Here is a 24,980-nt window from a genome sequence, read left to right as displayed (position 1 = left end):
GATGTGGTGCTTTGATGTGGTGTCTGATGGGTGCATTGACGATTGAACGAGACAGCCTGGGGCAATCGTGACCAAAGCTAATAACAAGACATATACAAGAATATTAATCTATAGTTGAATGTGTAATTTTTAAACGAAAAAGTTCCGTAAGTTGTAAAATTATTCAAAATACAAAATTAAATTGAGATTTGAGGTCCGCCGTCTAAACATTAAGTAATCACCTACAAATCTTACACAATTACACAGCTATATTTTACTGTTTCTTTACTGCAACAACTTTTTGCAGCATGAGAGAAACTATAGATTCCAGTTATCATGATTTTGACACTTCTTCCTCTTGCATTTGACGTAATAAAGCGAAATAAGAAGCGGCTGTATTAAATACCTGAAAAGAAGTTATCAATTTATTTTTACGTAAATGCTGAAACAAATCATTTCATTTCATAATTTAACGATTGTACTTGAACAATAAATCATGACGACTGGTTAATGAGAAAAATTATATTTCACTTACATAAAATACTTACATTCGTTAAAGTATGAATAGACAATGTCTGAAACGTTAATGCCGAAATACTGCAGTACTTTTGCGATCTGAGGATTATAAGTAGAAGTTGTCTTCTATAAATCGGTGGTAATTTATACCATGGTACATTTAGATAAGCTGTATATCCTATTTCCTGACTTTCCTGAACCAAAATTTCACCAGGCCAGCACCATAATAAAAGTTGTATCATCATCGATGATAAGTAAGAGATAAATTTATATATATCGGCGCTTGAACCATTACTCATAACTGCGAATCCGCTTAAACAAATTTCTATTCCACTTGTGAGGAGTTGCAGAAAAATAATGGGGGTTAATAGATCATTAACATCATTCACCAGACTGTGAAAGTAATGATACAATTAAATGTTAGAAGTATAATTTAAATGTTAGAAATAGAATTTTTTCGCTTACTTTATTAATCGTTGATGATGACGAATACACCTGATTAGATCCGTTGCCAAATTCCCCGAACGATCGGATATATAATTAATAGAATGGCATCTTATTTCGATCCCAATATTACTGATCCACGTGCTGATTAATCTGAATTGTCCAGATACGTGTAGGATCGTGGTCAGACACGAGGTATCTACGGCGCAAATTGCGACGGCGCAAAGCAAAGCTGCTAGGAATTGACAAACAAACGCGATTTCAAACCTAGGCGATTCCGTGACATCCATTCCATACCTAATATTCAAATCAGACTCCATAAATTGACACTTATTGTATTTAAATGAAATATGAAATCATTGGTAATAATGTTTGAAGTTTTACCAGACTTCAAATGGTAAATGTCGACCGCTAACACCATTGCCGATACGTTCGTTGCTAATATAGTCAAAAACTGCTGAAACTGTGAAAATAATCACAGTCGTAGTCCCAGACGAATAGAAGACGATTGAACAAATTCGTGCCCAGTAAGCGAGTCCTTCGTAAGATTGCCTTTCTTTAGGATCGTCAGTGGAGTCCCAGAGGCTTCTTAATTCTTTATACAATCTACATGATTTCTCTCGTCTTACTACTAGATAAATTATTTTGAATAAACATTGCGCAAGGGTCGTTGAAACACACCCGACTCCTAATTAAATAAGAAAAAGTAAGTTTTTTTTAAATATTCCATTAAATTAAATTTGTAATGTCGATCACTGGCAAGCAACGCGTTAATTTAGTGCAGAAAATATTTCTTAGTGGTACACTAAATTTTATTTTTTATTGCATTAGGACTTTAGTTTAATCTTGATAACTTGTCGCACTCGGAGATATAGAGGAAGAAATTTCTTGAAAACCCCAACCATAAAGCTAACTTGACACAGAGACAAGTGATAAAGGAAAGCATAACAGAATATTTCCAAAACAATTGAATGCCTAAACAAACTCGATGCTGGGGCGCGAATAAAGCTACAGTAAATTAAATTCAATCACTGACTACAATTCTAACATGCAAATTATTAAATTGATTTCATCCAGTTACCTGTCAGAATTTTCAGATCACCCCAGTTCACCGCAATTACCAAAAGTCCAGGCACGAAAACTGTACAGGTAGCCATTATAGAGAATATGAACCGGAAGTATGTGAATAGTTTGCTGGAGATCGTGCGTTTTTCATCGGGAGGCCAGATTCCAATCATACTGCACATGATCTTGTTCGGCAGTATGTAATAGTCAATTGAGTTCCTTCGTAGTTTTCTCATGTTCTCCCTCCACGCGTACCTGATCGCGTGTCTGTCAGAGGGTTTGTTTTTTTCGCGTGTATCATAACAATGTCCTCCGAGAATTCATTATAAAAATATTGCAGAGTGGACAGTGAATTACATAGGGGAATGTACAGCTTTTGCATCCTTTCTTTTTTGATTTATGCTTCCACGAATAGTTTATACTGTAAGTTTAATGAAGTGCCATAAGTGTATCTGTTGCAAAACAGGGTTGCAAGTTTTATAAGTTTGGTCTACGCGGACCTAGTACTCTGTATAAATGATTTATTGTTGCGAAGGGTATATAGGAGACTCGGTGTTTTCTCCTCATTTTGCCGTAAACAAAGTTAACCAGTCTTTTTATATGAAAGTGAAGAAGATACTGTGAACAGTGAGGATAATAAAAGACTATAAGAGACGGAATGTGAGAGTAAAAAAAATAATTTAAGTTAATTTTATAGTGAGATGTTTCTCTTATAATATAAAAATTACTTAAAATTGCAAATCGTGCTGTATACGAAGTCCCTTATAGTTAAGTACAGTTAAATACGAATAAATAACATGCTATTTTGAGAGAGAAAATCAAGTGTGTGGCATATTTTCTCCTTAACGAAATTCTTCGGTACATTCGAAATTCAGCGAGGTTTCTGGAATCAAGAGACGAATAAACCACAACAATAACACCACTCTTCTTTCTATTAAATTTTGTTTTCATTTTATAAAATACGATTGCACGTGGACACAGAGTTACGCGATAATTGTAAGAAATCAATGTAGAACAGATTAAATTCTACTTGTTTAATCAGCTACAAATCACTGTTCACACAAATTATATTTGATTATTCTAACATTGCCTTAACAGCAGTGAAATCATAGATCGCGGACATCATTACTGCCAAATTGACTGTTCTTGTAACTGTCGTAACAAAGCAAAGTAAGAGGCAGCTGTATTGAGCACCTGGAACAAAATTCTTATTTTAAGGACTATTTTATTTTTATTCAAACATGAAAGCAAATTAACTCAATAATTAATAACTAAAATTATAGTAAACCTCTTATAGGGGGAAGAATTTCTAGGAAACGGAAACATGACAAATGCCTCTAACAGATAGCTACCCAAAAAGCTCAGGGCAAAAGTAATACCGAATTGCATTAATTAAAGTAGATGTGGAGGGCAGTAGGCCTCTGTGGCAAGTTAACGAAATAAAAGTTATCAGGGTCTACTATAATTAACCCTTGGACGACGAACCATAGGGAGAGCGCAACGATGGCGGATGGTGAAGAGAGCCACAATTTTAATTTAATCCTATATTTCATATTATTTTCATTTCGTAAATTTTACAGTGTTCCTTTAAGAGTCACTCTCCGTTGTTCAAGGGTTAAATAATAATAAAATTTATAATTAATTCCATAATTTAATAATTTGAGAAGAAAATTAATTACTCACTGCTGTTAAAGTATGAATAGACATCGCTTGAAAAGTTAATGCCGAAATAGTGCAATACTTTTGCGACCTAAGAATTATTAAAGAAAGTTGTCTTCTATAAATCGGTGGTAATTTGTACCAAGGCACATTCAAATATAAACTGCATCCAATTTCCTGACTTTCTTGAATTAAAATTTCACCAGGCCAGCAGAACAGTAGAAGCTGTATCGTCATCGATAATAAATAGGAGATGAACTTGAATATATCATCCCCTGCATCATTACTGATAACTACGAATCCACTTAGACAAATCTCCAACCCACTCGTGAGGAGCTGTACGAAAATGATGGGGGTTAATAAATCATTAACCTCGTTAACCACGCTGCAAAGAAATAATAATACTGTTAAAGTGCTGCAAGAATTTTATTATAAAATGATGGATGATGCTTACTTTATCAATCGTTGATGATGACGTATGCATTTGATCAGTTCCGTTGCTAAATTCGACGGGCAATTATGCGAATAATCCATCTGCCTGCAATCCATTTTGATCCCTATATTAATGAACCATGTGCTTATTAATCGAAATTGACCGGATAAATGTAAAATCGCGGTCATACACGTGCAATCCAAGCCGCAAATTGCGAAACAGCATGTGAATGATGCTGCCATTTGACCAGCGAAGATGATCTCGAAGTCAGGTGATCTTATGGAGTCTATTCCGTTCCTGTATTAATTTTAATTGCATTTCATTTTAATCTCCGATACCTCGAAACATTCAGTCGATAAAGATTAAATTTCAGATGATATACTTTTATTAATTATTCGTTTACTTTTTTAAACACTGCTAATGTAATTATGTGAAAGATCAATAAAAAAAGAAGAAATACAGATTTCAATTTAAAAGAATACATTTTACCAGACATCGTACGGTAAATGTCGGGTGCTCTCGGTACCATTGTTGGTGTACATGTCTCTAATATAATCAAACGTCGCTGAGATCATGAACATGGTCGCAGTGGATATGGAGGACACGAAGAAAACTATGGTACAAGTCCTTGCCCAGTCAGCGAACATTTCGTAAGATTGCCTTTCTAGAGGATCGTCGGTCGTGGCCCAGAGACTTCTTAATTCATTATACACTGTATGCGCTTTTTCTCTCTTTGCAATTAAATAAAACGTTTTGAATACTAATTGTGTAAGGGACAATACGATGCACCCTGCTCCTAATTCGAGTAGAAAAAATCTGCATAACTATATTTTAATATGAAAAGACGAGAGATACGAGAGGTACTAACTAATTTAACATAATAGAAATTTACTAATTTAGGGCTGGAGTCACACAAGTGTTCAAAATCACGTCTATTACGACAATTATTTTGTATTCGAAGAGTTGTATATTTGGGTGCAATACATGTGGGCTTTTCTTGGTTAGGGATAAGTGCAATGAGAAGGGTGCTCTACTATTTTTTTTTCATTATTGGGAGAACCCAGGAACTTAGTAAAAATTTCGAATAGAATAAATATAAGGAAAAGCTGAGGAAAGCCTAAAGAGAATCTCGAGATAAACTTAGAAAGAACTTAAGAGGAACCTAGGAAGATCTTAAAGAGAATACAGGATAATTTTAAAATGAATGTAGAAAATTCCTGAGGGATCCCTAGAAACCTAGGAAGGTCCTAAAGAAATGCGACAGAAATTCTGAACACAACCCAACCACTAGCCCACACACGAATACCTATCCAAAGTACATCATTTTAAACACTCGCATTGCTCCAACCCAACTATGAATTAATATTACAATATTTTTCTAAGTTACCTGTCAAGGCCTTCAGATCGTTCCAGTTTTTCGCTACTATTATAATTTCAGGCACGTAAATGGAGCAGACTATAATTAGAGAGAATACCAAGTGAAAAGATGCGAGTACTGTTCTCCTTGTTGATGATTCTTCAATGGAGGGCCACATTCCGTACATACTGCACAAAATCTTATTCGGCAGTATGTAATAATCGATCGAGTTCTTTAGCGGTTTTCTCATGTTCTCCCTCCACATAAAATTAATCGCGTGTCAGGGGGTACGTTTTTTTCTCGTGTTGCAGTAACAGTGTCCCCTATCTGAGAATTCTTTATAACAATATTACACAGTGGACAGGAAGTCATGTATTCCTTTCACCACAAGCAACTTGCAATATTAATGTCATCACTCAGTTGCAACATTTCCGTTCATTTTTTGATACATGGTTTCAGGAATAGTTTATGCGGTAAGTATAGTGAGGTGGTACGAGAACATCCTTTGCTCAGCTGGGTTGCAACTTTTATGAGTTTAGAAAAACAGGTAGCTGGTAATCACGAAGGGAAAAAAGGAGACTTGGTCTGCTGTTTCTTTCGTCAAGAACAGTGTTCGCTGGTGCTTTGATGTGAAAAGTACTGTGATCGGTACAAAGTTAATTTGAGTGTTCTGTAATGGTGCAATAATGATTGAACAGCAGAGCCTGGGGCAATTGTGACCCAAGCTAATAAAATATATACGAAAATATTAATCTAAAATTGTTGACGGAAGGGTTTTATGTATTGAAAGAATGATTTTTAAGGGAACAGTGTAAAGTTTAGAAAATGAAAATAATATGAAATACAATTGGGCATCTCTCCATGGTCCGGCCTTTGAGGGTTAACAGCTAATCTAAATTTCTTTTTGTGCCTAATAGGGGATTGTTAATCGTCGTGATGACTATTGGGGATTTCATCGTATGAGGTCGAACTACAAATTAAATTTTGTAATTGAGGATTATTTTAGATGTGTCTGAAATATCTAGCAGCGAATTATTGTTGATTAAATCAAAGAAATGTAAGTATATCTATTCTGAATTTAGTAAATTTAGCAATAAGGAAAAGGTCGATTGAACTTTTTTCATTTGCAACAATTAATTATTTTAAGCATCGCGTACAAATCCTACAAAATTGCACATGCAGATTGCTATTATCATTACTTTGACATTCACGGTGCTTGCATTTGTCGTAATAGAGCAAAATAAGAGGCTGCTGTATTGAATACCTGGAACAAAATTCCAATTTTAAGATTTAATGAACTTTTATTCAAATCTCCAATTATTATACCATTCACACATTGACCGTCACGGTAGAAGTTGCTTTATCTACTACAGTACACCATAATATGGAGTATTAAGAATATTTAAATTAATTTTTTAATACAATGCTGTCAGTTTATTATGTCAAATTGCAGTGCCATTTTAGTAGTATTCAGAATGGTATCAATTTCTTAATTTTTAAATTAACGAATAAGTTTATTAATTTAAGAAAGTCGAACGGAAATACCCGAATTTAGTTGTCAACCTTATATAACATTTGACTGACAATGAATTAAATCCGTGGTGTCGACGAACGTGTTAACAGTATCAGTTCTCGGATAAAATAAGCAATTAGCATAATAAAAATGAAAAATCAATTACTAACGTTTGTTATAGTCTGAAAAGACAGTCTCTCAAAGGTTAATGCTGAGATACTGCAACACTTCTGTGACCTTAATATTATAAGGAGAAGCTGTCTCCGATAAACCGGTGGTAATTTATACCACGGCACATTCAAATAAACAATATCCCCTATTTCTTGACTTTCCTGAATGAGTATTTCACCAGGGTAACACCAGAGCAACAACTGTGTCATCATAGTAGTTAAATAAAATGCAGACTTGAAGAGTTCACCTCTTGTGTTATTAACAATCACTGCGAATCCACTTAAACAAATCTCAATACCACTTGTGAGGATTTGCATAAAAATAATGGGTGTTAATAGATTATTAACCTCATCCGCTAAACTGTATGAAAGGAATAATATTAATCAAAAAATTAAAAAAAGATTTTCATAAAAAATGACAAAAGATGCATACTTTATTACTCGCTGATGATGACGAATACATTTGACCAAGTTTGCTTCTACGTTCGACTGATAATTACGGCAATGATCTGTCGGCTCAAAATTGCTTTCAATTACGATGCTACTGATCCATGTGTTAATTAATTTAAATTGACCTGATACGTGGAGAAGCGTGGTCATACACGTGGTCTCAACACCCCAAAGTCCGGCACTGATCATCATTGCTGCCACAAATTGGCAAACAAAGGCGATCTCGAATTTAGGAGATTCTGTGACATCTGTCCCGTACCTAAATTGATATCAAGAATTACAAACTGAAAATGTTTATATTTTTATAGTAATTTGTATCTAATAAGAGAAATTAGGAACAATGATACAGACAGGGGTGGTACCAAGTGGCAGCTGACACTATTTTGAAAATAAATGAATGCTTTAAAATTTAAGAAAGGAAAAGGGGAAAGGGATACAGGGAAAAGTAGAAAAAATTATATAAGAATAGGTGCACTTTATGATCGGAAAATGGTACTAAAAATAAAAATTATATTTTAATATTAAAATCAGATTTTACCAGACTTCGAATGGTAAATGCCGGGTTTTATCATTGCTATTGTCTGTGTAGTCTATTGTAAAATAATCAACGGCTGCTGCAGTGGTGAAGATGATCGTAATACATATGCCCATTGTGAAGTACACTAATGTACATATTCTTCCCCAGTATGCAAACTGTTCGTAACACTTCATTTCCTCAGGATCATCTGTCGAGTCCCAAAGACTTCTTAGTTCCTTATACAGTCTTTCCACTCTGTCTCTTCTGGCTGCTATGTAAATCAGCTTGAATATATACTGTCCAAGTGATGTTATCACGCAGCCGGATTCTGATTTAATAACAAAAAAGCATCATAATTGTATTATACAAAGTAACAATATCTGAAAGCAAGATTAATACAACTCCACTTTCGTTCCTTTCCAGGCGAATACAAAAACCAAGGGTGGTCATATATTTTTTTTATATAAAAATCTAAAATAGGTATGTTAAATACATAAACGCAATATAAATTGGGATATATATGTCTTACCAAGGGCGAAAGGGTTAAATTAATACCATGTGGTTTTCGATTACCTGTTAGAATTTTCAGATCACCCCAATTCACCGCAACAAGCATGATTTGAGGCACAAAAATACTGCCGACTGCCGCAATCGCCACTATGAGACGGAAATATGCAAATATTTTTCCACTAGTCGTATATTTCTTCTCCGCAAGTGAAGATCCGAGCACACTGCACAAGATCTTGTTCGGCAGTATGTAATAGTCTATCGACTTTCGCGGTACCTTTCTCATGTTCTCCCTCCACGCGAATCTGATCGCGTGCTTGTTAGAGGGTTCGTTTTTTCTTTTTCCCTCTGCGTACACCCTAACAATGTCCCTCGTACAACAATATTACAAAGTGGATTGCGAATCATAATGATGTATCCCTTCTTTCATCAAAAGCAATTTGTAATATTAATACCGCCAATCACGGCAGCTCTTTCATTGTATATTTTTTGATACCTTCTTTGACGAATAGTTTATACTCTAAGTATAACGAACCTGTATGAAAATATCTTTTGTTCAACACAGTTGAAACATTTATGAGCTTAGTCCATATGGAGCAGGTAATCTCAGTAAATTATTTATTGTTCGGAAGGGTATATAGAGGGCCCGATTCTCAGCAGACAGTTTCTTTTGTACCTTCAGTAAGGACCTGTGCTCTGGTGGAAAAGATACAGTAGACACAGTAAGATCAGTTGTGGGCTGCTTCATCTCATATATTGTTGCCAAGAAATCCATGGAATTCGAAAGAGAAATTCGTCCAAAAATTAAGAGAAAATTATTTCTTATGAGAAAAGTTTTGTTTGAATAGCGTCTAATTTCTACAGGTAAATATATATCTTATTTATTAATTTTTATTAACTGACAAGGATTGTCACATTACATATCCTTATTTTAGTAATATTAGTATCAGCATCAAAAGAATTTATTATTTTTATTATCAAATATAATTCTAACAAAATTGGATATATCTGTTCGATTAACTTCGCAAACATCATTTCCGGAAATCATAGATTGGAATAATCGTTATACTGACATTCACGTTTCTTGCATTTGTCGCAACAGAGTAAAATAAGAGGCTCCTGTATTGAATACCTGAAACCAAATACCTATTCTAACATTTGTTGAACTTCTATTCAAATGTCCAATTATTATACCTTTAGCACATTGACCGTCACCGTAAAAGTTGCTCTATCTATTACAACATACAATTATGTGGATTATGAAAAATATTTGATTAATTTTTTAATACAATGCTATCAGCTTACTATTTCAAATTATAGTGTCATTTTAGTAGTATTCAGAATTGTATTCATAGTTGTCCATCTTACATAGTATTTGACTGATAATGGATTAAACTCGTGGTGTCGGCGAACGTGTTAACAGTATCAGTTTTCTGATAAAATAAACAGTTAGAATAATAAAAATTAAAAAAGAATTACTAACGTTTGTTAAAGTGTGAAAAGACAGTCTTTGAAAGGTTAATCCTGAGACACTGCAACACTTCTGTGACCTTAGTATTATAAGGAGAAGATGTCTCCGATGAATCGGTGGTAAATTGTACCACGGTACATTCAAATAAGCAATATTCGCTATTTCCTCACTTTCCAGAATCAGGATTTCACCAGAACAACACCAGAGAAACAGCTGTGCCGTGATCGTAGTTAAATAAAGTACAGATTTCAAAAATTCTGCGCTCGTGTCATTAACAATCACTGCGAATACACTTAAACATATCTCAATACCACTTGTGAGGATTTGCACAAAAATAATGGGTGTTAATAGATTATTAACCTCATCCGCTACACTGTATGAAAATAATAATATTAATCGAACACCGAGAAAAGAATTTTCATGAAAAATGATAAAAGATCCATACTTTATCACTCGCTGGTGATGACGAATACATTTGATCAGGTTTGCTTCCACGTTCGGCAAATAATTACGGCAATGATCCGTCGGCTCACAATCGCTTTTGATGCCGATGCTACTGATCCATGTGTTAATTAACTTAAATTGACCTGATACGTGGAGAATCGCTGTCATACACGAGGTGTCAATAGCCCAAATTCCAGTACAGGACATCATTGCTGCCACAAATTGGCAAACAAAGGCGACCTCGAAATTAGGAGAATCTGTGACATCTGTACCGTACCTAAATTAATATGAAGTGTTATAAACTGAAACTTTGTATATTTTTATAGTAATTTGCATGTAATTATGGAAATGAAGAACACTGGTGCAACTAGGGGCGGTACCAAGTGGCAGCTGAGTCTTCTTTTTAAAATAAATGAATGATTTGAAATTTAGGAAGAAAAGACGGAAAAGGGAAAGAATTGTATAGAAATAGGTACAGTTTATGATCGAAAAATGGAACTAAAAATTAGATTTTAATATTAAATTCAGATTTTACCAGACTTCAAATGGTAAATATTTGGTTTTATCGTTGTTATTGTCTGTGTAGTCTATTGTAATATAATTAATGGCGGCTACAATGGTGTAGATGGTCACAACCAATAAGCCAGACGTGTAGCACACTAATGTACATATTCTTCCCCAGTATGCAAACTGTTCGTAAGACTTCATTTCCTCAGGCTCGTCTGCCGCATCCCAAAGACTTCTTAGTTCCTTATACAGTCTTTCCACTCTTTCTCTTCTGGCCACTACGTAAATCAGCTTGAATATATACTGTGCAAATGTTGTTATCACGCATCCTACTCCTGATTTAATAACAAAAAGAAGCATCATAATTGTACTGTCCAAAATAACTGTATCTAAAAGCTAGATTAATACAAGTCCATTTTCGTTTCATTTCAGTCGAATACAAAAATAAGGATGGTCATATATTTTTTTTTCATATAAAAATCTAAACTATGTATGTTAAATGCAAAAACTGCAATATAAATTGGGATGTAGGTGTCCTATCAAAGTAGAAAGAGTTAAATTAATACCATATGGCATTCGAATATATTACCTGTTAGAATCTTCAGATCACCCCAGTTCACCGCAACAAGCATGATTTGAGGCACAAACATACTGCCAGCTGCCACAATCACTACTATGAAATGGGAATATGCAAATATTTTTCCACTAGTTGTGTACTTCCTCTCCGCAACTGATATTCCGAGCACACTGCACAAGATCTTGTTCGGCAGTATGTAATAGTCTATTGACTTTCTTGCTACTTTCTTCATGTTCTCCCTCCAAGGGAATCTGATCGCGTGTCTGTTAGAGGGTTCCTTTCTCTTTTTTTTCCTGCGTACCCCCTAACAATGTCCCTCTTACAACAATATTACCATGTGGATTGTAAATCATAAAGACGTATCCCTTCTTTCATCAAAAGCAATTTGTATTATTAATACCGCCAATCAGAGCAGCTCTTTCATTGTCTATTTTTTGATACCTTCTTTGACGAATAGTTGATACTATAAGTACAGCGAACCTATATGAAAATATCTTTTGTTCAACACAGTTGAAACATTGCTGAGCTTAGTCGATACGCAGTTAGTAATCTCAGTAAATTATTTATTGTTCGGAAGGATATATAGAGGGCCCGATTCTCAGCAGACAGTTTCTTTTGTATCTTCAGTAAGGACCTGTGCTCTGGTAGGAATGATACAGTAGACACTGATAATATTATAACAAAGTTGATTTGTGCATGCGTTGGTGGTATATTAGCGAGAATTAAGAGATCAGTCGTGGGCTGCATCATCTCATTTAACATTGCCAAGAAATCTATGGAATTTGAACGAGAAATTCGTCAAAAAATTGAGAGAACATTATTTCTTATGAGAAAAGTTTTATTTGAATAGTGCCTAATTTCTACAGGTAAATATGTATCTTATTTATTAATTTTTATTAACTGACAAGGATTGTCACATTACATATCTTTATGTTAGTAATATTAGTATCAGCATCAAAACAATTTATTTTTTTTATTATCAAATATAATTCCACCAAAATTTGATATATCTGTTCGGCTAACTTCTCAAACATGATTTCCGGAAATCATAGATTGGAACAATCGTTATACTGACATTTACGTTTCTTGCATTTGTCGCAACAGAGTAAAATAAGAGGCTGCTGTATTGAATACCTGAAACCAAATACCTATTCTAAAATTTGTTGAAGTTCTATTCAAATGTCCAATTATTATACCTTTAACACAGTGACCGTCACCGTAGAAGTTGCTCTATCTACTACAGCATACGATTATATGCATTATGAAAAATATTTGATTAATTTTTTAATACATGCTATCAGCTTACTATTTCAAATTATAGAATTATTTTAGTGGTATTTAGAATTGAATTCATAATTGTCAACCAAACATAATATTTGACTGACAATGGATTAAATTCGTGGTGTCGGCGAATGTGTTAACAGTATCAGTTTTCTGATAAAATAAACAGTTAGAATAATAAAAATTAAAAAAGAATTACTAACGTTTGTTAAAGTGTGAAAAGACAGTCTTTGAAAGGTTAATCCTGAGACACTGCAACACTTCTGTGCCCTTAGTATTATAAGGAGAAGCTGTCTCCGATGAATCGGTGGTAAATTGTACCACGGTACATTCAAATAAGCAATATTCGCTATTTCCTCACTTTCCAGAATCAGGATTTCACCCGAATAACACCAGAGAAACAGCTGTGACGTGATTGCAGTTAAATAAATTGCAGATTTCAAAAATTCAGCGCTCGTGTCATTTTCAATCACTCCGAATACACTTAAACATATCTCAATACCACTTGTGAGGATTTGCATAAAAATAATGGGTATTAATAGATTATTAACCTCATCGGCTACACTGTATGCAAATAATAATATTAATCGAACATTGAGAAAAGGATTTTCATGAAAAATGATAGAAGATGCATACTTTATCACTCGCTGGTGGTGACGAATACATTTAATCAGGTTTGCTTCCACGTTCGGCAAATAATTACGGCAATGATCCGTCGGCTCACAATCGCTTTTGATTCTGATGCTACTGATCCATGTGTTAATTAACTTAAATTGACCTGATACGTGGAGAATCGCTGTCATACACGAGGTGTCAATAGCCCAAATTCCAGTACAGGACATAAATGCTGCCACAAATTGGCAAATAAAGGCGACCTCGAATTTAGGAGATTCTGTGACATCTGTTCCGTACCTAAATTGATATCAAGTATTACAAACTGAAAATTTGTATATTTTTATAGTAATTTCTATCTAATAAAGGAAATGATTAACAATGGTGCATCTAGCCGTTGTATCAAGGGGCAGCTGAGTCTTCTTTTTAAAATAAATGAATGATTTGAAATTTAGAAAGAAAAGATGGAAAAGGAAAAAAATTGTATAGAAATAGGTGCAGTTTATGATCGAAAAATGGAACCAAAAATTAGATTTTAATATTAAAAAACAGATTTTACCAGACTTCAAATGGTAAATATTTGGTTTTATCGTTGTTATTGTCTGTGTAGTCTATTGTAAAATAATCAATGGCTGCTACAATGGTGTAGATGGTCACAACCAAGAAGCCAGACGTGTAGCACAGTAATGTACTTATTCTTCCCCAGTATGCAAACTGTTCGTAAGACTTCATTTCCTCAGGATCGTCTGCCGAGTTCCAAAGACTTCTTAGTTCCTTATACAGTCTTTCCACTCTTTCTCTTCTGGCCGCTATGTAAATCATCTTGAATATATACTGTCCAACTGTTGTTATCACGCATCCTACTCCTGATTCAATAACAAAAAGAAGCATCATAATTGTACTGTCCAAAATAACTGTATCTAAACGCTAGATTAATACAAGTCCATTTTCGTTTCATTTCAGTCGAATACAAAAACACGGATGGTCATATATTTTTTTTTCATATAAGAATCTAAACTATGTATGTTAAATGCAAAAACTGCAATATAAATTGGGATGTTGGTGTCCTATCAATGTAGAAAGAGTTAAATTAATACCATATGTTATTCGAATATATTACTTGTTAGAATCTTCAGATCACCCCAGTTCACCGCAACAAGCATTATTTGAGGCACAAACATACTGCCAGCTGCCACAATCGCTACTATGAAATGGGAATATGCCAATATTTTTGCACTAGATGTGTTCTTCCTCTCCGCAAGTGATATTCCGACCACACTGCACAAGATCTTGTTCGGCAGTATGTAATAGTCTATCGACTTTCTTGCTACTTTCTTCATGTTCTCCCTCCACGCGAATCTGATTGCGTGTCTGTTAGAGGGTTCGTTTTTTTTTCCCTCTGTGTACACCCTAACAATGTCCCTTTTACAACAATATTACAAAGTGGATTGGGAATCATAATGCCGTATCCCCTCTTTCATCAAAAGCAATTTGTAATATTATTACCACCAATCAGAGCAGCTTTTTCATTGTCTATTCTTTGATATCTTCTTTGACGAATAGTTGATACTTTAAGTACAGCGAACCTATATGAAAATATCTTTTGTTCAACGCAGTTGAAACATTTATGAGCTTAGTCGATACGGAGTTAGTAATCTCAGTAAATTATTTATTGTTCGGAAGGATATATAGAGGGCCCGATTCTTAGCAGACAGTTTCTTTTGTATCTTCAGTAAGGACCTGTGCTCTGGTAGGAAAGATACAGTAGACACTGATAATATTATAACAAAGTTGATTTATGCATGCGTTGGTAGTATATTAGCGAGAATTAAGAGATCAGTCGTGGGCTGCTTCGTCTCATTTATTATTGCCAAGAAATCTATGGAATTTGAACGAGAAAATCGTCAAAAAATTATGAGATATTTATTTCTTATGAGAAAAGTTTTGTTTGAATAGTGCCTAATTTCTACAGGTAAATATGTATCTTATTCATTAATTTTTATTAACTGACAAGGATTGTCACATTACATATCCTTATTTTAGTAATATTAGTATCAGCATCAAAAGAATTTATTATTTTTATTATCAAATATAATTCTAACAAGATTTGATACATCTGTTCGACTAACTTCTCAAACATGATTTCCGGAAATCATAGATTGGAATAATCGTTATACTGACATTCACGTCTCTTGCATTTCTCGCAACAGAGTAAAATAAGAGGCTGCTGTATTGAATACCTGAAACCAAATACCTATTCTAAAATTTGTTGAACTACTATTCAAATTTCCAATTATTATACCTTTAGCACATTGACCGTCACCGTAAAAGTTGCTCTATCTATTACAACATACAATTATGTGGATTATGAAAAATATTTGATTAATTTTTTAATACAATGCTATCAGCTTACTATTTCAAATTATAGTGTCATTTTAGTAGTATTCAGAATTGTATTCATAGTTGTCCATCTTACATAGTATTTGACTGATAATGGATTAAACTCGTCGTGTCGGCGAACGTGTTAACAGTATCAGTTTTCTGATAAAATAAACAGTTAGCATAATAAAAATTAAAAAAGAATTACTAACGTTTGTTAAAGTGTGAAAAGATAGTCTTTGAAAGGTTAATCCTGAGATACTGCAACACTTCTGTGCCCTTAGTATTATAAGGAGAAGCTGTCTCCGATGAATGGGTGGTAAATTGTACCACGGTACATTCAAATAAGCAATATTCGCTATTTCCTCACTTTCCTGAATCAGGATTTCACCAGAATAACACCAGAGAAACAGCTGTGACGTGATTGCAGTTAAATAAATTGTAGATTTCAAAAATTCAGCGCTCGTGTCATTTTCAATCACTCCGAATACACTTAAACATATCTCAATACCACTTGTGAGGATTTGCATAAAAATAATGGGTGTTAATAGATTACTAACCTCATCCGCTACACTGTATGCAAATAATAATATTAATCGAACATTGAGAAAAGGATTCTCATGAAAAATGATAGAAGATGCATACTTTATCACTCGCTGGTGGTGACGAATACATTTGATCAGGTTTGCTTCCACGTTCGGCAAATAATTACGGCAATGATCCGTCGGCTCACAATCGCTTTTGATGCCGATGCTACTGATCCATGTGTTAATTAACTTAAATTGACCCGATACGTGGAGAAGCGTTGTCATACAGGAGGTCTCAATAGCCCAAAGTCCAGTACAGGACATCATTGCTGCCACAAATTGGCAAACAAAGGCGACCTCGAATTTAGGAGATTCTGTGACATCTGTTCCGTACCTAAATTAATATGAAGTGTTATAAACTGAAACTTTGTATATTTTTATAGTAATTTGCATGTAATTATGGAAATGATGAACACTGGTGCAACTAGGGGCAGTACCTAGTGGCAGCTGAGTCTTCTTTTTAAAATAAATGAATGATTTGAAATTTAGGAAAGGAAAATAGAAAAGGTCGAAAATCGGATAGATATAGATGCACTTTATGATCGAAAACTGGAACTAAAAATTAGATTTTAATATTAAAAAACAGATTTTACCAGACTTCAAATGGTAAATATCTGGTTTTATCGTTGTTGTTGTCTGTGTAGTCTATTATAAAATAATCAACGGCTGCTGTAATGGTGTAGATGATTATAGTACATAATCCAATCGTGTAGACCAGTAATGTACATATTCTTCCCCAGTATGCAAATTGTTCGTACGACTTCATTTCCTCAGGATCGTCTGCCGAGTCCCAAAGACTTCTCAGTTCCTTATACAGTCTTTTCGCTCTTTCTCTTCTGGCCACTACGTAAATCAGCTTGAATATATACTGCCCAACTGTTGTTATCACGCATCCTACTCCTGATTTAATAACAAAAAAAGCACCATAATTATATTGTACAGAATAATGGTATCTGAGAGCCAGATTAATACAAGTCCTTTTTCGTTTCATTGCAGTTGAATACAAAAACAAGGTATGTATGTTAAATGCATAAACTGCAATATAAATTGGGATGTATGTGTCGTATCAAAGTAGAAAGGGTTTCATTAACACCATATGGCATTCGAATATATTACCTGTTAGAATCTTCAGATCACCCCAGTTCACCGCAACAAGCATGATTTGAGGAACAAACATACTGCCAGCTGCCGCAATCACTACTATGAGATGGGAATATGCGAATATTTTTCCACTAGTTGTGTACTTCCTCTCCGCAAGTGATATTCCGACCACACTGCACAAGATCTTGTTCGGCAGTATGTAATAGTCTATCGACTTTCTTGCTACTTTCTTCATGTTCTCCCTCCACGGGAATCTGATCGCGTGTCTGTTAGAGGGTTCCTTTTTCTTTTTTTTCCTGCGTACCCCCTAACAATGTCCCTCTTACAACAATATTACCATGTGGATTGTAAATCATAAAGACGTATCCCTTCTTTCATCAAAAGCAATTTGTATTATTAATACCGCCAATCAGAGCAGCTCTTTCATTGTCTATTTTTTGATACCTTCTTCGACGAATAGTTTATACACTAAGTATAGCGAACCTGTATGAAAATATCATTTGTCCAACACAGTTGAAACGTTTACGAGCTTAGTTCATATAGAGCTAGTAATCTGAATAAATTATTTATTATTGGGAAGGGTGTGTAGAGTATTCGACTTTCAACAGACAGTTTCTTTTCTTTCTTCTGGAAGGACCTGTGTTCTGAGCTACAGTAGACACTGATAATATTATAACAAAGTTGATTTGTGCATTCGTTGGTGGCATGTTAGTGATAGAGTATTAAAATATGAGATATGAGCTGCTTCATCTCATCTATTATTCAAAAAATTGAGAAAAAATTATTGTTCATCAGAAAAGCTTCGTTTGAATGGTGTCTAATTCCTACAGGTGAATATATGTTTATTTTATTTATTCATTCTTATCAATTGACAATATTCCTCACACTATATATACTTACTTCAATAATATTGGTATTAGCAACAGAACAATTTAGTACAATTTATTATGTTTATTATCACGTGTAATTGTTACAAAATTGTACATATCTGTTCGACTAGCTTTCCAAACATCATTTCCGGAAATCATAGATTGGAATAATCGTTACACTCACATTCGCGTTTCTTGCATTTGTCGCAACAGAGCAAAATAGGAGGCTGCTGTATTGAATACCTGGAACAAAATTCCAATTTTTAAATTGATTGAACTTTTATTCATATGGCCAATTATTATACTTTTAACACAGTGACCGTCACCGTGGAAGTGTCTCTGTCTACTACAGTACACGATAAAATGTATTATTAAAAATATTTAAATTAATTTTTTAATATAATTCTGTCAGTTTATTATTTCAAATTATAGTGTCATGTTCAGGTAATCCTCCTACAACACGGCATCCTATAACACGGTTTCGCTCTAACACGATAGGATAAATTGCGGGAACCCACCTATAGCACTGTTTCGCTCTAACACGATAAGAAAATTGAGAAAATCTTTGTACAACACTGCACTTCTACAGTACTGGATAACATGATTTTTGTTTAACATATTTAATAATTAAATCATTTAACAATAATAACGGGAAGGAATAATGAACTATAGTGCCTTTACATGAAAACATATAAATAAATTATAATTTATTCATTGATAACTCTATTCCGATGTTATAGCGGAAAGCGTCATGCACAGTTTATACGCCATCCGCGGCGAGATATGCCGTCTAAATATAAGCAGTGACGAGGATGAATTTTAATAAATTAAGGATACATTAAATGAAAATAATATTTTTTTTTTTTCGTTTTGTGTTATATTTTTAATAAAAATTAAGTTGCTTATATAGAATTAAAAAAAAACAATGTTTGTTTTTAACAAGTTCTCGGAACGTAACCCCTCCATTTGTATTAGGACTGGGTCCCATATAACACGATTTCACACAACACGGCATTTTCTAGGAACCTATCTACCGTGTTATAGGAGGGCTACCTGTATTCAGAATTGTATTCATGGTTGTCAACCTTACATAATGTTTGACTGATAATGGATTAAATTTGTAGTGTCAGTGAACGTGTTAACAGTATCAGTTTTATGATAAAATAAGCAATTAGCATTATGAAAATTAGAAGAGAAGTACTAACGCTAGTTAAAGTGTGGAAAGACAGCTTTTGAAAGGTTAATGCTGAGATACTGCAATACTTCTGTGACCTTAGTATTATAAGGAGAAGCTGTCTCCGATAAATCGGTGGTAATTTGTACCACGCTACATTCAAATACGCAGTATCCCCTATTTTCTGATTTTCATGAATCAAGATTTCACCAGTACAACACCAGAGCATTAACTGTATCGTCACAAGAGTTAAATAGAATGCAGATTTCAGAAATTCAGCACTCGTGTCATTAATAATTACTGAAAATCCACTTAAACAAATCTCAATACCACTTGTGAGGATTTGCATAAAAATGATGGGTGTTAACAGATTATTAACTTCATTCACTACACTGTACAAGGTAATAATATTAATCAAACGGAATAAAGAATTTTCATTGAAAAATGATAGAAGATGCATACTTTATCATTCGCTGGTGATGACGAATACATTTGATCAGGTTCGCTTCCACGTTCGGCAAATAATTACGGCAATGATCTGTCGGCTCACAATCACTTTCGATTCCAATGCTACTGATCCATGTGTTAATTAACTTAAATTGACCTGATACGTGGAGAAGCGTTGTCATACACGAGGTGTCAATAGCCCAAATTCCAGTACAGGACATCAATGCTGCCACAAATTGGCAAATAAAGGCCACCTCGAATTTAGGAGATTCTGTGACATTTCTTCCGTACCTAAATTGATATCAAGTATTACAAACTGAAGATTTTTATATTCTTTTAGTATTTAGCATGTAATAAGGGAAATGAAGAACAATGGTGCAAGTAGAGGTGGCACCAAGTGGTAGCTGAGTCTCCTTTTTAAAATAAATGAATGATTTGAAATTTAGGAACGAAAAATGGAAAAGGGAAAAAATGATATAGAAATAGGTGCACTTTATGATCAAAAAATGGAACTAAAAATTAGACTTTAATATTACAAAACAGATTTTACCAGACTTCAAATGGTAAATATCTGGTTTTATCGCTATTATTGTCTGTGTACTCTATTGTAAAATTATCAATGGCTGCTGTAATGGTGAACATGATTGTAGTCCATAATCCAAGCGTGTAGAACGTTATTGTACATATTCTTCCCCAGTAAGCATACTCTTCGTAAGACTTCATTTCCTCAGGATCGTCTGTCGAGTTCCAAAGACTCCTTAGTTCCTTGTACAGTCTTTCCACTCTTTCTCTTCTGGCCACTACGTAAATCAGCTTGAATATATACTGTCCAAATGTTGTTATCACGCATCCTACTCCTGATTGAATAACAAAAAAAGCATCATAATTGTACTGTCCAAAATAACTGTATCTGAAAACTACATTAATACAAGTCCATTTTCGTTCCCTCCCACTCGAATACAAAAACAAGTGTGGCCATATATTTTTTTTTAGATAAAAATCCAAAATAGGTATGTTAAATGTATAAAATGTAATATAAATTGAAATATATGTGTTCTACCAAGGTCGAACGGGGTAAATTAGTACCTAATGACATTCGATTGTATTACCTGTTAGAATCCTCAGATCACCCCAGTTCACCGCAACAAGCATGATTTGAGGCACAAAAATACTGCCGGCTGCCGCAATCGCTACTATGAGACGGGAATATGCAAATATTTTTCCACTAGTCGTGTATTTCTCCTCTGCAAGTGAAGATCCGAGCACACTGCACAAGATCTTGTTCGGCAGTATGTAATAGTCTATCGACTTTCTTCCTACTTTCTTCATGTTCTCCCACCACGCGAATCTGATCGCGTGTCTGTTAGAGGGTTCGTTTTTCTTGTTTTTCCTGCGTACCCCCTAACAATGTCCCGTTTACAACAATATTACACAGTGGATTGGGAATCATAATGCCGTATCCCTTCTTTCATCAAAAGCAATTTGTAATATTAATACCGCCAATCAGAGCAGCTCTTTCATTGTCTATTTTTTGATACCTTCTTTGACAAATAGTTTATACTGTAAGTATAGCGAACCTGTATGAAAATATCTTTTGTCCAACACAATTGAAACATTTATGAGCTTAGTCCATGCAGAGCTAGTAATCTGAGTAAATTATTTATTATTGGGAAGGGTGTGTAGGGTATTCGGGTTTCAACAGACAGTTTCTTTTCTTTCTTCTGGAAGGACCTGTGTTCTGAGCTACAGTAGACACTGATAATATTATAACAAAGTTGATTTGTGCATTCGTTGGTGGCATGTTAGTGATAGAGCATTAAAATATCAGACATGGGCTGCTTCATCTCATCTATTATTCAAAAAATTGAGAAAAAATTATTGTTCATCAGAAAAGCTTCGTTTCAGTGGTGTCTAATTCCTACAGGTGAATATATGTAAATCTTATTTATTCATTTTTATCAATTGACAATAATCCTCACACTATATATACTTACTTCAATAATATTGGTATTAGCAAGAAAACAATTTAGTACAATTTATATGTTTATTATCACATGTAATTGTTACAAAATTGTATATATCTGTTCGACTACCTTCCCAAACATCATTTCCGGAAATCATAGATTGGAATAATCGTTACACTCACATTCGTGTTTCTTGCATTTGTCGCAACAGAGCAAAATAAGAGGCTGCTGTATTGAATACCTGGAACAAAATTCCAATTTTCAAATTTATTGAACTTTTATTCATGTGTCCAATTATTATACCTTTAACACATTGACCGTCACCGTAGAAGTTTCTCCGTCTATTACAATACACGATAAAATGTATTATTAAAAATAGTTAAATTAATTTTTTAATATAATTCTGTCAGTTTATTGTTTCAAATTATAGTGTCATCTTAGTAGTATTCAGAATTATATTCATGGTTGTCAACCTTACATAATGTTTGACTGATAATAGATTGTAGCGTCAGCGAACGTGTTAAGAGTAGCAGTTTTATGATAAAATAAGTAATTAGCATTATAAAAATTCAAAGAGAAGTACTAACGCTAGTTAAAGTGTGGAAAGACAGCCTTTGAAAAGTTATTGCTGAGATACTGCAATACTTCTGTGACCTTAGTATTATAAGGAGAAGCTGTCTCCGATAAATCGGTGGTAATTTGTACCACGCTACATTCAAATACGCAGTATCTCCTATTTTCTGATTTTCTTGAATCAAGATTTCACCAGAACAGCACCAAAGCATTAACTGTATCGTCATAAGAATTAAATACAATGCGGATTTTACAAATTCAGCTCTCGTGTCATTAACAATTACTGAAAATCCACTTAAACAAATCTCAATACCACTTGTGAGGATTTGCATAAAAATGATTGGTGTTAATAGATTATTAACTTCATTCACTACACTGTACACGGTAATAATATTAATCAAACACAATAAAGAATTTTCATTGAAAAATGATGGAAGATGCATACTTTATCATTCGCTGGTGATGACGAATACATTTGATCAGGTTTGCTTCCACGTTCGGCAAATAATTACGGCAATGATCTGTCGGCTCACAATCATTTTCGATTCCAATGCTACTGATCCATGTGTTAATTAATTTAAATTGACCTGATACGTGGAGAAGCGTGGTCATACACGAGGTCTCAATTGCCCAAAGTCCAGCACTAGAGATTAATGCTGCCACAAATTGGCAAACAAAGGCGATCTCGAATTTAGGAGATTCTGTGACATCTGTTCCGTACCTAAAATTGATATCAAGTATTACAAACTGAAGATTTTTATATTTTTTTAGTATTTTGCATCTAATAAGGGAAATGAAGAACAATGGTGCATCTAGGGGTGGTACCAAGTGGCAGCCTACGCTCCTTTTTAAAATAAATGAATGATTGGAGATTTAGAAAAGAAAAATGGAAAATGAAAAAAATGATATAGAAATAGGTGCACTTTATGATCGAAAAATGCAACTAAAAATTAAATTTTGATATTAAAAAATAGATTTTACCAGACTTCATATGGTAAATGTCGGGTTTTATCACTGTTATTGTCTGTGGAGTCTATTATAAAATAATCAATGGCTGCTGCAATGGTGTTCATGACCACAGTCCATAAGCCAAGCGTGTAGAACGATATTGTACATATTCTTCCCCAGTAAGCAAACTCTTGGTAAGACTTCATTTCCTCAGGATCGTCTGTCGAGTTCCAAAGACTTCTTAGTTCCTTATACAGTCTTTCCACTCTTTCTCTTCTGGCAACTACGTAAATCAGCTTGAATATGTACTGTGCAATTGTTGTTATCACGCATCCTACCCCTGATTTAATAACAAAAGAAGCATCATAATTGTAATGTCCAAAATAACTGTATCTGAAAGCTAGATTAATACAAGTCCATTTTCGTTCCCTTCCAGTCGAATACGAAAACAAGGGTGGTCATTAATTTTTTTTATATAAAAATCTAAAATAGTTATGTTAAATACATAAACGCAATATAAATTGGTATATATACATGTCTTACCAAGATTGAAAGGGTTTAATTAATACCATGTGGTTTTTGATTACCTGTTAGAATTTTCAGATCACCCCAATTCGCCGTAACAAGCATGATTTGAGGCACAAAAATACTGCCGACTGCTGCAAACGCCACTATGAGACGAGAATATGCTAATATTTTTCTAATAGTTGTGTATTCCGTATCCGCAATTGAAATTCCGAACACACTGCACAAGATCTTGTTCGGCAGTATGTAATAGTCGATCGACTTCCTTGCTACGTTCTTCATGTCTTCCCTCCACGTGAATCTGATCGCGTGTCTGTTAGAGCGTTCCTTTTTTCTGTTTCCTTTGCGTTCACCGTAAGAATGTCCCTCTTACAACAATATTACCATGTGGATTGTAAATCATAAAGCTGTATCCCTTCTTTCATCAAAAGTAATTTGTGATATTAGTACCACCAATCAGAGCAGCTTTTTCATTGTCTATTTTTTGATACCTTCTTTGAGGAATAATTTATAGCTTAAGTATAGCGAATTTGTATGAAAATATCTTTTGTTCAACACAGTTGAAACATTTATGAGCTTAGTCCAGACGTAGCTAGTAATCTGAGTAAATTATTGGTTGTTCGTAAGGGTATATAGGGGACGCGATTTTCAGCAGTCAGTTTCTTTTGGATCTTCTGTACGGACCTGTGCTCTGGCAGGAAAGATACAGTAGACACTGATAATATTATAACAAAGTTGGTGGTATATTAGTGAGTATTAAAAGATCAGTCGTGGGCTGTTTCATCTCATCTATTGCCAAGAAATTCATGGAATATATTGAAAGAAAAATTCTTCGGAAAATGGTAAAAAATAATTTGTTATCAGTAGAGTTTTTGTTGAAATTGTGTCGAATTTCTACAGGTGAATATATG

General features: G+C 34.2%; 8 protein-coding genes across 9 annotated transcripts; all 8 read right to left on the bottom strand.

The window, feature by feature from the left end:
• Positions 1–253: 253 nt before the first annotated feature.
• Positions 254–2,260, bottom strand: LOC123988186 (odorant receptor 67c-like). 2 transcript variants are annotated; one of them, XM_046287307.1, is made up of 5 exons: positions 2,021–2,260; positions 1,324–1,627; positions 961–1,236; positions 528–888; positions 254–385 (listed from the first exon to the last, which is right to left on the bottom strand). In XM_046287307.1, exons 1-5 carry the CDS (start codon positions 2,238–2,240, stop codon positions 314–316), a joined length of 1,233 nt encoding a protein of 410 aa, XP_046143263.1. In that variant the 5' UTR covers positions 2,241–2,260; the 3' UTR covers positions 254–313. The 2 variants fall into 2 exon arrangements, with proteins under 2 accessions (XP_046143263.1, XP_046143264.1); XM_046287308.1 differs by having other exon boundaries at positions 586–888.
• An 869-nt stretch (positions 2,261–3,129) lies between these two features.
• On the bottom strand, positions 3,130–5,703 carry LOC114873857 (odorant receptor 85b-like). Its single transcript, XM_029182595.2, has 5 exons — positions 5,484–5,703; positions 4,586–4,892; positions 4,118–4,393; positions 3,688–4,048; positions 3,130–3,198 (listed from the first exon to the last, which is right to left on the bottom strand). The coding sequence occupies exons 1-5, from the start codon at positions 5,701–5,703 to the stop codon at positions 3,130–3,132; spliced, it is 1,233 nt and encodes a 410-aa protein (XP_029038428.2).
• Positions 5,704–6,651: 948 nt separating this feature from the next.
• LOC114873859 (odorant receptor 22c-like) lies at positions 6,652–8,906 on the bottom strand. The gene is made up of 5 exons (XM_029182596.2): positions 8,677–8,906; positions 8,125–8,431; positions 7,570–7,845; positions 7,137–7,497; positions 6,652–6,717 (listed from the first exon to the last, which is right to left on the bottom strand). Exons 1-5 carry the CDS (start codon positions 8,894–8,896, stop codon positions 6,661–6,663), a joined length of 1,221 nt encoding a protein of 406 aa, XP_029038429.2. The 5' UTR covers positions 8,897–8,906; the 3' UTR covers positions 6,652–6,660.
• A 779-nt stretch (positions 8,907–9,685) lies between these two features.
• On the bottom strand, positions 9,686–11,841 carry LOC123988242. The gene is made up of 5 exons (XM_046287489.1): positions 11,622–11,841; positions 11,061–11,367; positions 10,615–10,802; positions 9,805–9,842; positions 9,686–9,742 (listed from the first exon to the last, which is right to left on the bottom strand). The coding sequence occupies exons 1-5, from the start codon at positions 11,839–11,841 to the stop codon at positions 9,686–9,688; spliced, it is 810 nt and encodes a 269-aa protein (XP_046143445.1).
• Positions 11,842–12,686: 845 nt separating this feature from the next.
• LOC114877901 (odorant receptor 82a-like) lies at positions 12,687–14,842 on the bottom strand. Its single transcript, XM_029191032.2, has 6 exons — positions 14,623–14,842; positions 14,062–14,368; positions 13,527–13,802; positions 13,252–13,454; positions 12,806–12,846; positions 12,687–12,743 (listed from the first exon to the last, which is right to left on the bottom strand). Exons 1-6 carry the CDS (start codon positions 14,840–14,842, stop codon positions 12,687–12,689), a joined length of 1,104 nt encoding a protein of 367 aa, XP_029046865.2.
• Positions 14,843–15,654: 812 nt separating this feature from the next.
• Positions 15,655–17,804, bottom strand: LOC114877902 (odorant receptor 82a-like). The gene is made up of 5 exons (XM_046287488.1): positions 17,585–17,804; positions 17,062–17,368; positions 16,527–16,802; positions 16,094–16,454; positions 15,655–15,756 (listed from the first exon to the last, which is right to left on the bottom strand). Exons 1-5 carry the CDS (start codon positions 17,802–17,804, stop codon positions 15,655–15,657), a joined length of 1,266 nt encoding a protein of 421 aa, XP_046143444.1.
• Positions 17,805–18,593: 789 nt separating this feature from the next.
• LOC114877903 lies at positions 18,594–21,431 on the bottom strand. The gene is made up of 4 exons (XM_046287487.1): positions 21,169–21,431; positions 20,610–20,916; positions 20,075–20,350; positions 18,594–18,681 (listed from the first exon to the last, which is right to left on the bottom strand). Exons 1-4 carry the CDS (start codon positions 21,386–21,388, stop codon positions 18,594–18,596), a joined length of 891 nt encoding a protein of 296 aa, XP_046143443.1. The 5' UTR covers positions 21,389–21,431.
• Positions 21,432–22,153: 722 nt separating this feature from the next.
• On the bottom strand, positions 22,154–24,400 carry LOC114877905 (odorant receptor 85b-like). Its single transcript, XM_029191035.2, has 5 exons — positions 24,132–24,400; positions 23,578–23,884; positions 23,042–23,317; positions 22,611–22,971; positions 22,154–22,264 (listed from the first exon to the last, which is right to left on the bottom strand). Exons 1-5 carry the CDS (start codon positions 24,349–24,351, stop codon positions 22,202–22,204), a joined length of 1,227 nt encoding a protein of 408 aa, XP_029046868.2. The 5' UTR covers positions 24,352–24,400; the 3' UTR covers positions 22,154–22,201.
• Between the last annotated feature and the right edge of the window lie 580 nt (positions 24,401–24,980).

Source organism: Osmia bicornis, chromosome 10 (genome assembly GCF_907164935.1).
Source record: "Osmia bicornis bicornis chromosome 10, iOsmBic2.1, whole genome shotgun sequence".
Classification (NCBI taxonomy): Eukaryota; Metazoa; Arthropoda; class Insecta; order Hymenoptera; family Megachilidae; genus Osmia; species Osmia bicornis.
This window is presented reverse-complemented; position numbering and strand designations above follow the sequence as displayed.

Coding starts and splice junctions, on each gene's coding strand:
- LOC114873857 (XM_029182595.2), bottom strand. CDS start 5,703: ATGAGAAAACCGCTAAAGAACTCGATCGATTATTACATACTGCCGAAT. Junction 4,394..4,585: donor CATTTACCGTACGATGTCTG/GTAAAATGTATT, acceptor AAATTAATACAG/GAACGGAATAGACTCCATAA. Junction 4,049..4,117: donor CATCATCAACGATTGATAAA/GTAAGCATCATC, acceptor ATTTCTTTGCAG/CGTGGTTAACGAGGTTAATG.
- LOC123988186 (XM_046287307.1), bottom strand. CDS start 2,240: ATGAGAAAACTACGAAGGAACTCAATTGACTATTACATACTGCCGAAC. Junction 1,628..2,020: donor TGATCTGAAAATTCTGACAG/GTAACTGGATGA, acceptor TTATTTAATTAG/GAGTCGGGTGTGTTTCAACG. Junction 889..960: donor CATCATCAACGATTAATAAA/GTAAGCGAAAAA, acceptor TTACTTTCACAG/TCTGGTGAATGATGTTAATG.
- LOC114877901 (XM_029191032.2), bottom strand. CDS start 14,842: ATGAAGAAAGTAGCAAGAAAGTCGATAGACTATTACATACTGCCGAAC. Junction 13,455..13,526: donor CACCACCAGCGAGTGATAAA/GTATGCATCTTC, acceptor ATTTGCATACAG/TGTAGCCGATGAGGTTAATA. Junction 12,847..13,251: donor TGAAATCCTGATTCTGGAAA/GTGAGGAAATAG, acceptor CGTATGCTGTAG/TAGATAGAGCAACTTCTACG.
- LOC114877905 (XM_029191035.2), bottom strand. CDS start 24,351: ATGAAGAACGTAGCAAGGAAGTCGATCGACTATTACATACTGCCGAAC. Junction 22,972..23,041: donor CATCACCAGCGAATGATAAA/GTATGCATCTTC, acceptor TACCGTGTACAG/TGTAGTGAATGAAGTTAATA. Junction 22,265..22,610: donor CTTTCCACACTTTAACTAGC/GTTAGTACTTCT, acceptor ATTTTGTTCCAG/GTATTCAATACAGCAGCCTC.
- LOC114877903 (XM_046287487.1), bottom strand. CDS start 21,388: ATGAAGAAAGTAGGAAGAAAGTCGATAGACTATTACATACTGCCGAAC. Junction 20,351..20,609: donor TATTTACCATTTGAAGTCTG/GTAAAATCTGTT, acceptor ATATCAATTTAG/GTACGGAAGAAATGTCACAG. Junction 18,682..20,074: donor CATCACCAGCGAATGATAAA/GTATGCATCTTC, acceptor ATTTTGTTCCAG/GTATTCAATACAGCAGCCTC.
- LOC114873859 (XM_029182596.2), bottom strand. CDS start 8,896: ATGAGAAAGGTACCGCGAAAGTCGATAGACTATTACATACTGCCGAAC. Junction 7,498..7,569: donor CATCATCAGCGAGTAATAAA/GTATGCATCTTT, acceptor CCTTTCATACAG/TTTAGCGGATGAGGTTAATA. Junction 6,718..7,136: donor CTTTTCAGACTATAACAAAC/GTTAGTAATTGA, acceptor ATTTTGTTCCAG/GTATTCAATACAGCAGCCTC.
- LOC123988242 (XM_046287489.1), bottom strand. CDS start 11,841: ATGAAGAAAGTAGCAAGAAAGTCAATAGACTATTACATACTGCCGAAC. Junction 11,368..11,621: donor TGATCTGAAGATTCTAACAG/GTAATATATTCG, acceptor TTATTAAATCAG/GAGTAGGATGCGTGATAACA. Junction 10,803..11,060: donor TATTTACCATTTGAAGTCTG/GTAAAATCTGAA, acceptor ATATTAATTTAG/GTACGGTACAGATGTCACAG.
- LOC114877902 (XM_046287488.1), bottom strand. CDS start 17,804: ATGAAGAAAGTAGCAAGAAAGTCGATAGACTATTACATACTGCCGAAC. Junction 16,455..16,526: donor CACCACCAGCGAGTGATAAA/GTATGCATCTTC, acceptor ATTTGCATACAG/TGTAGCGGATGAGGTTAGTA. Junction 15,757..16,093: donor CTTTTCACACTTTAACAAAC/GTTAGTAATTCT, acceptor ATTTTAGAATAG/GTATTTGGTTTCAGGTATTC.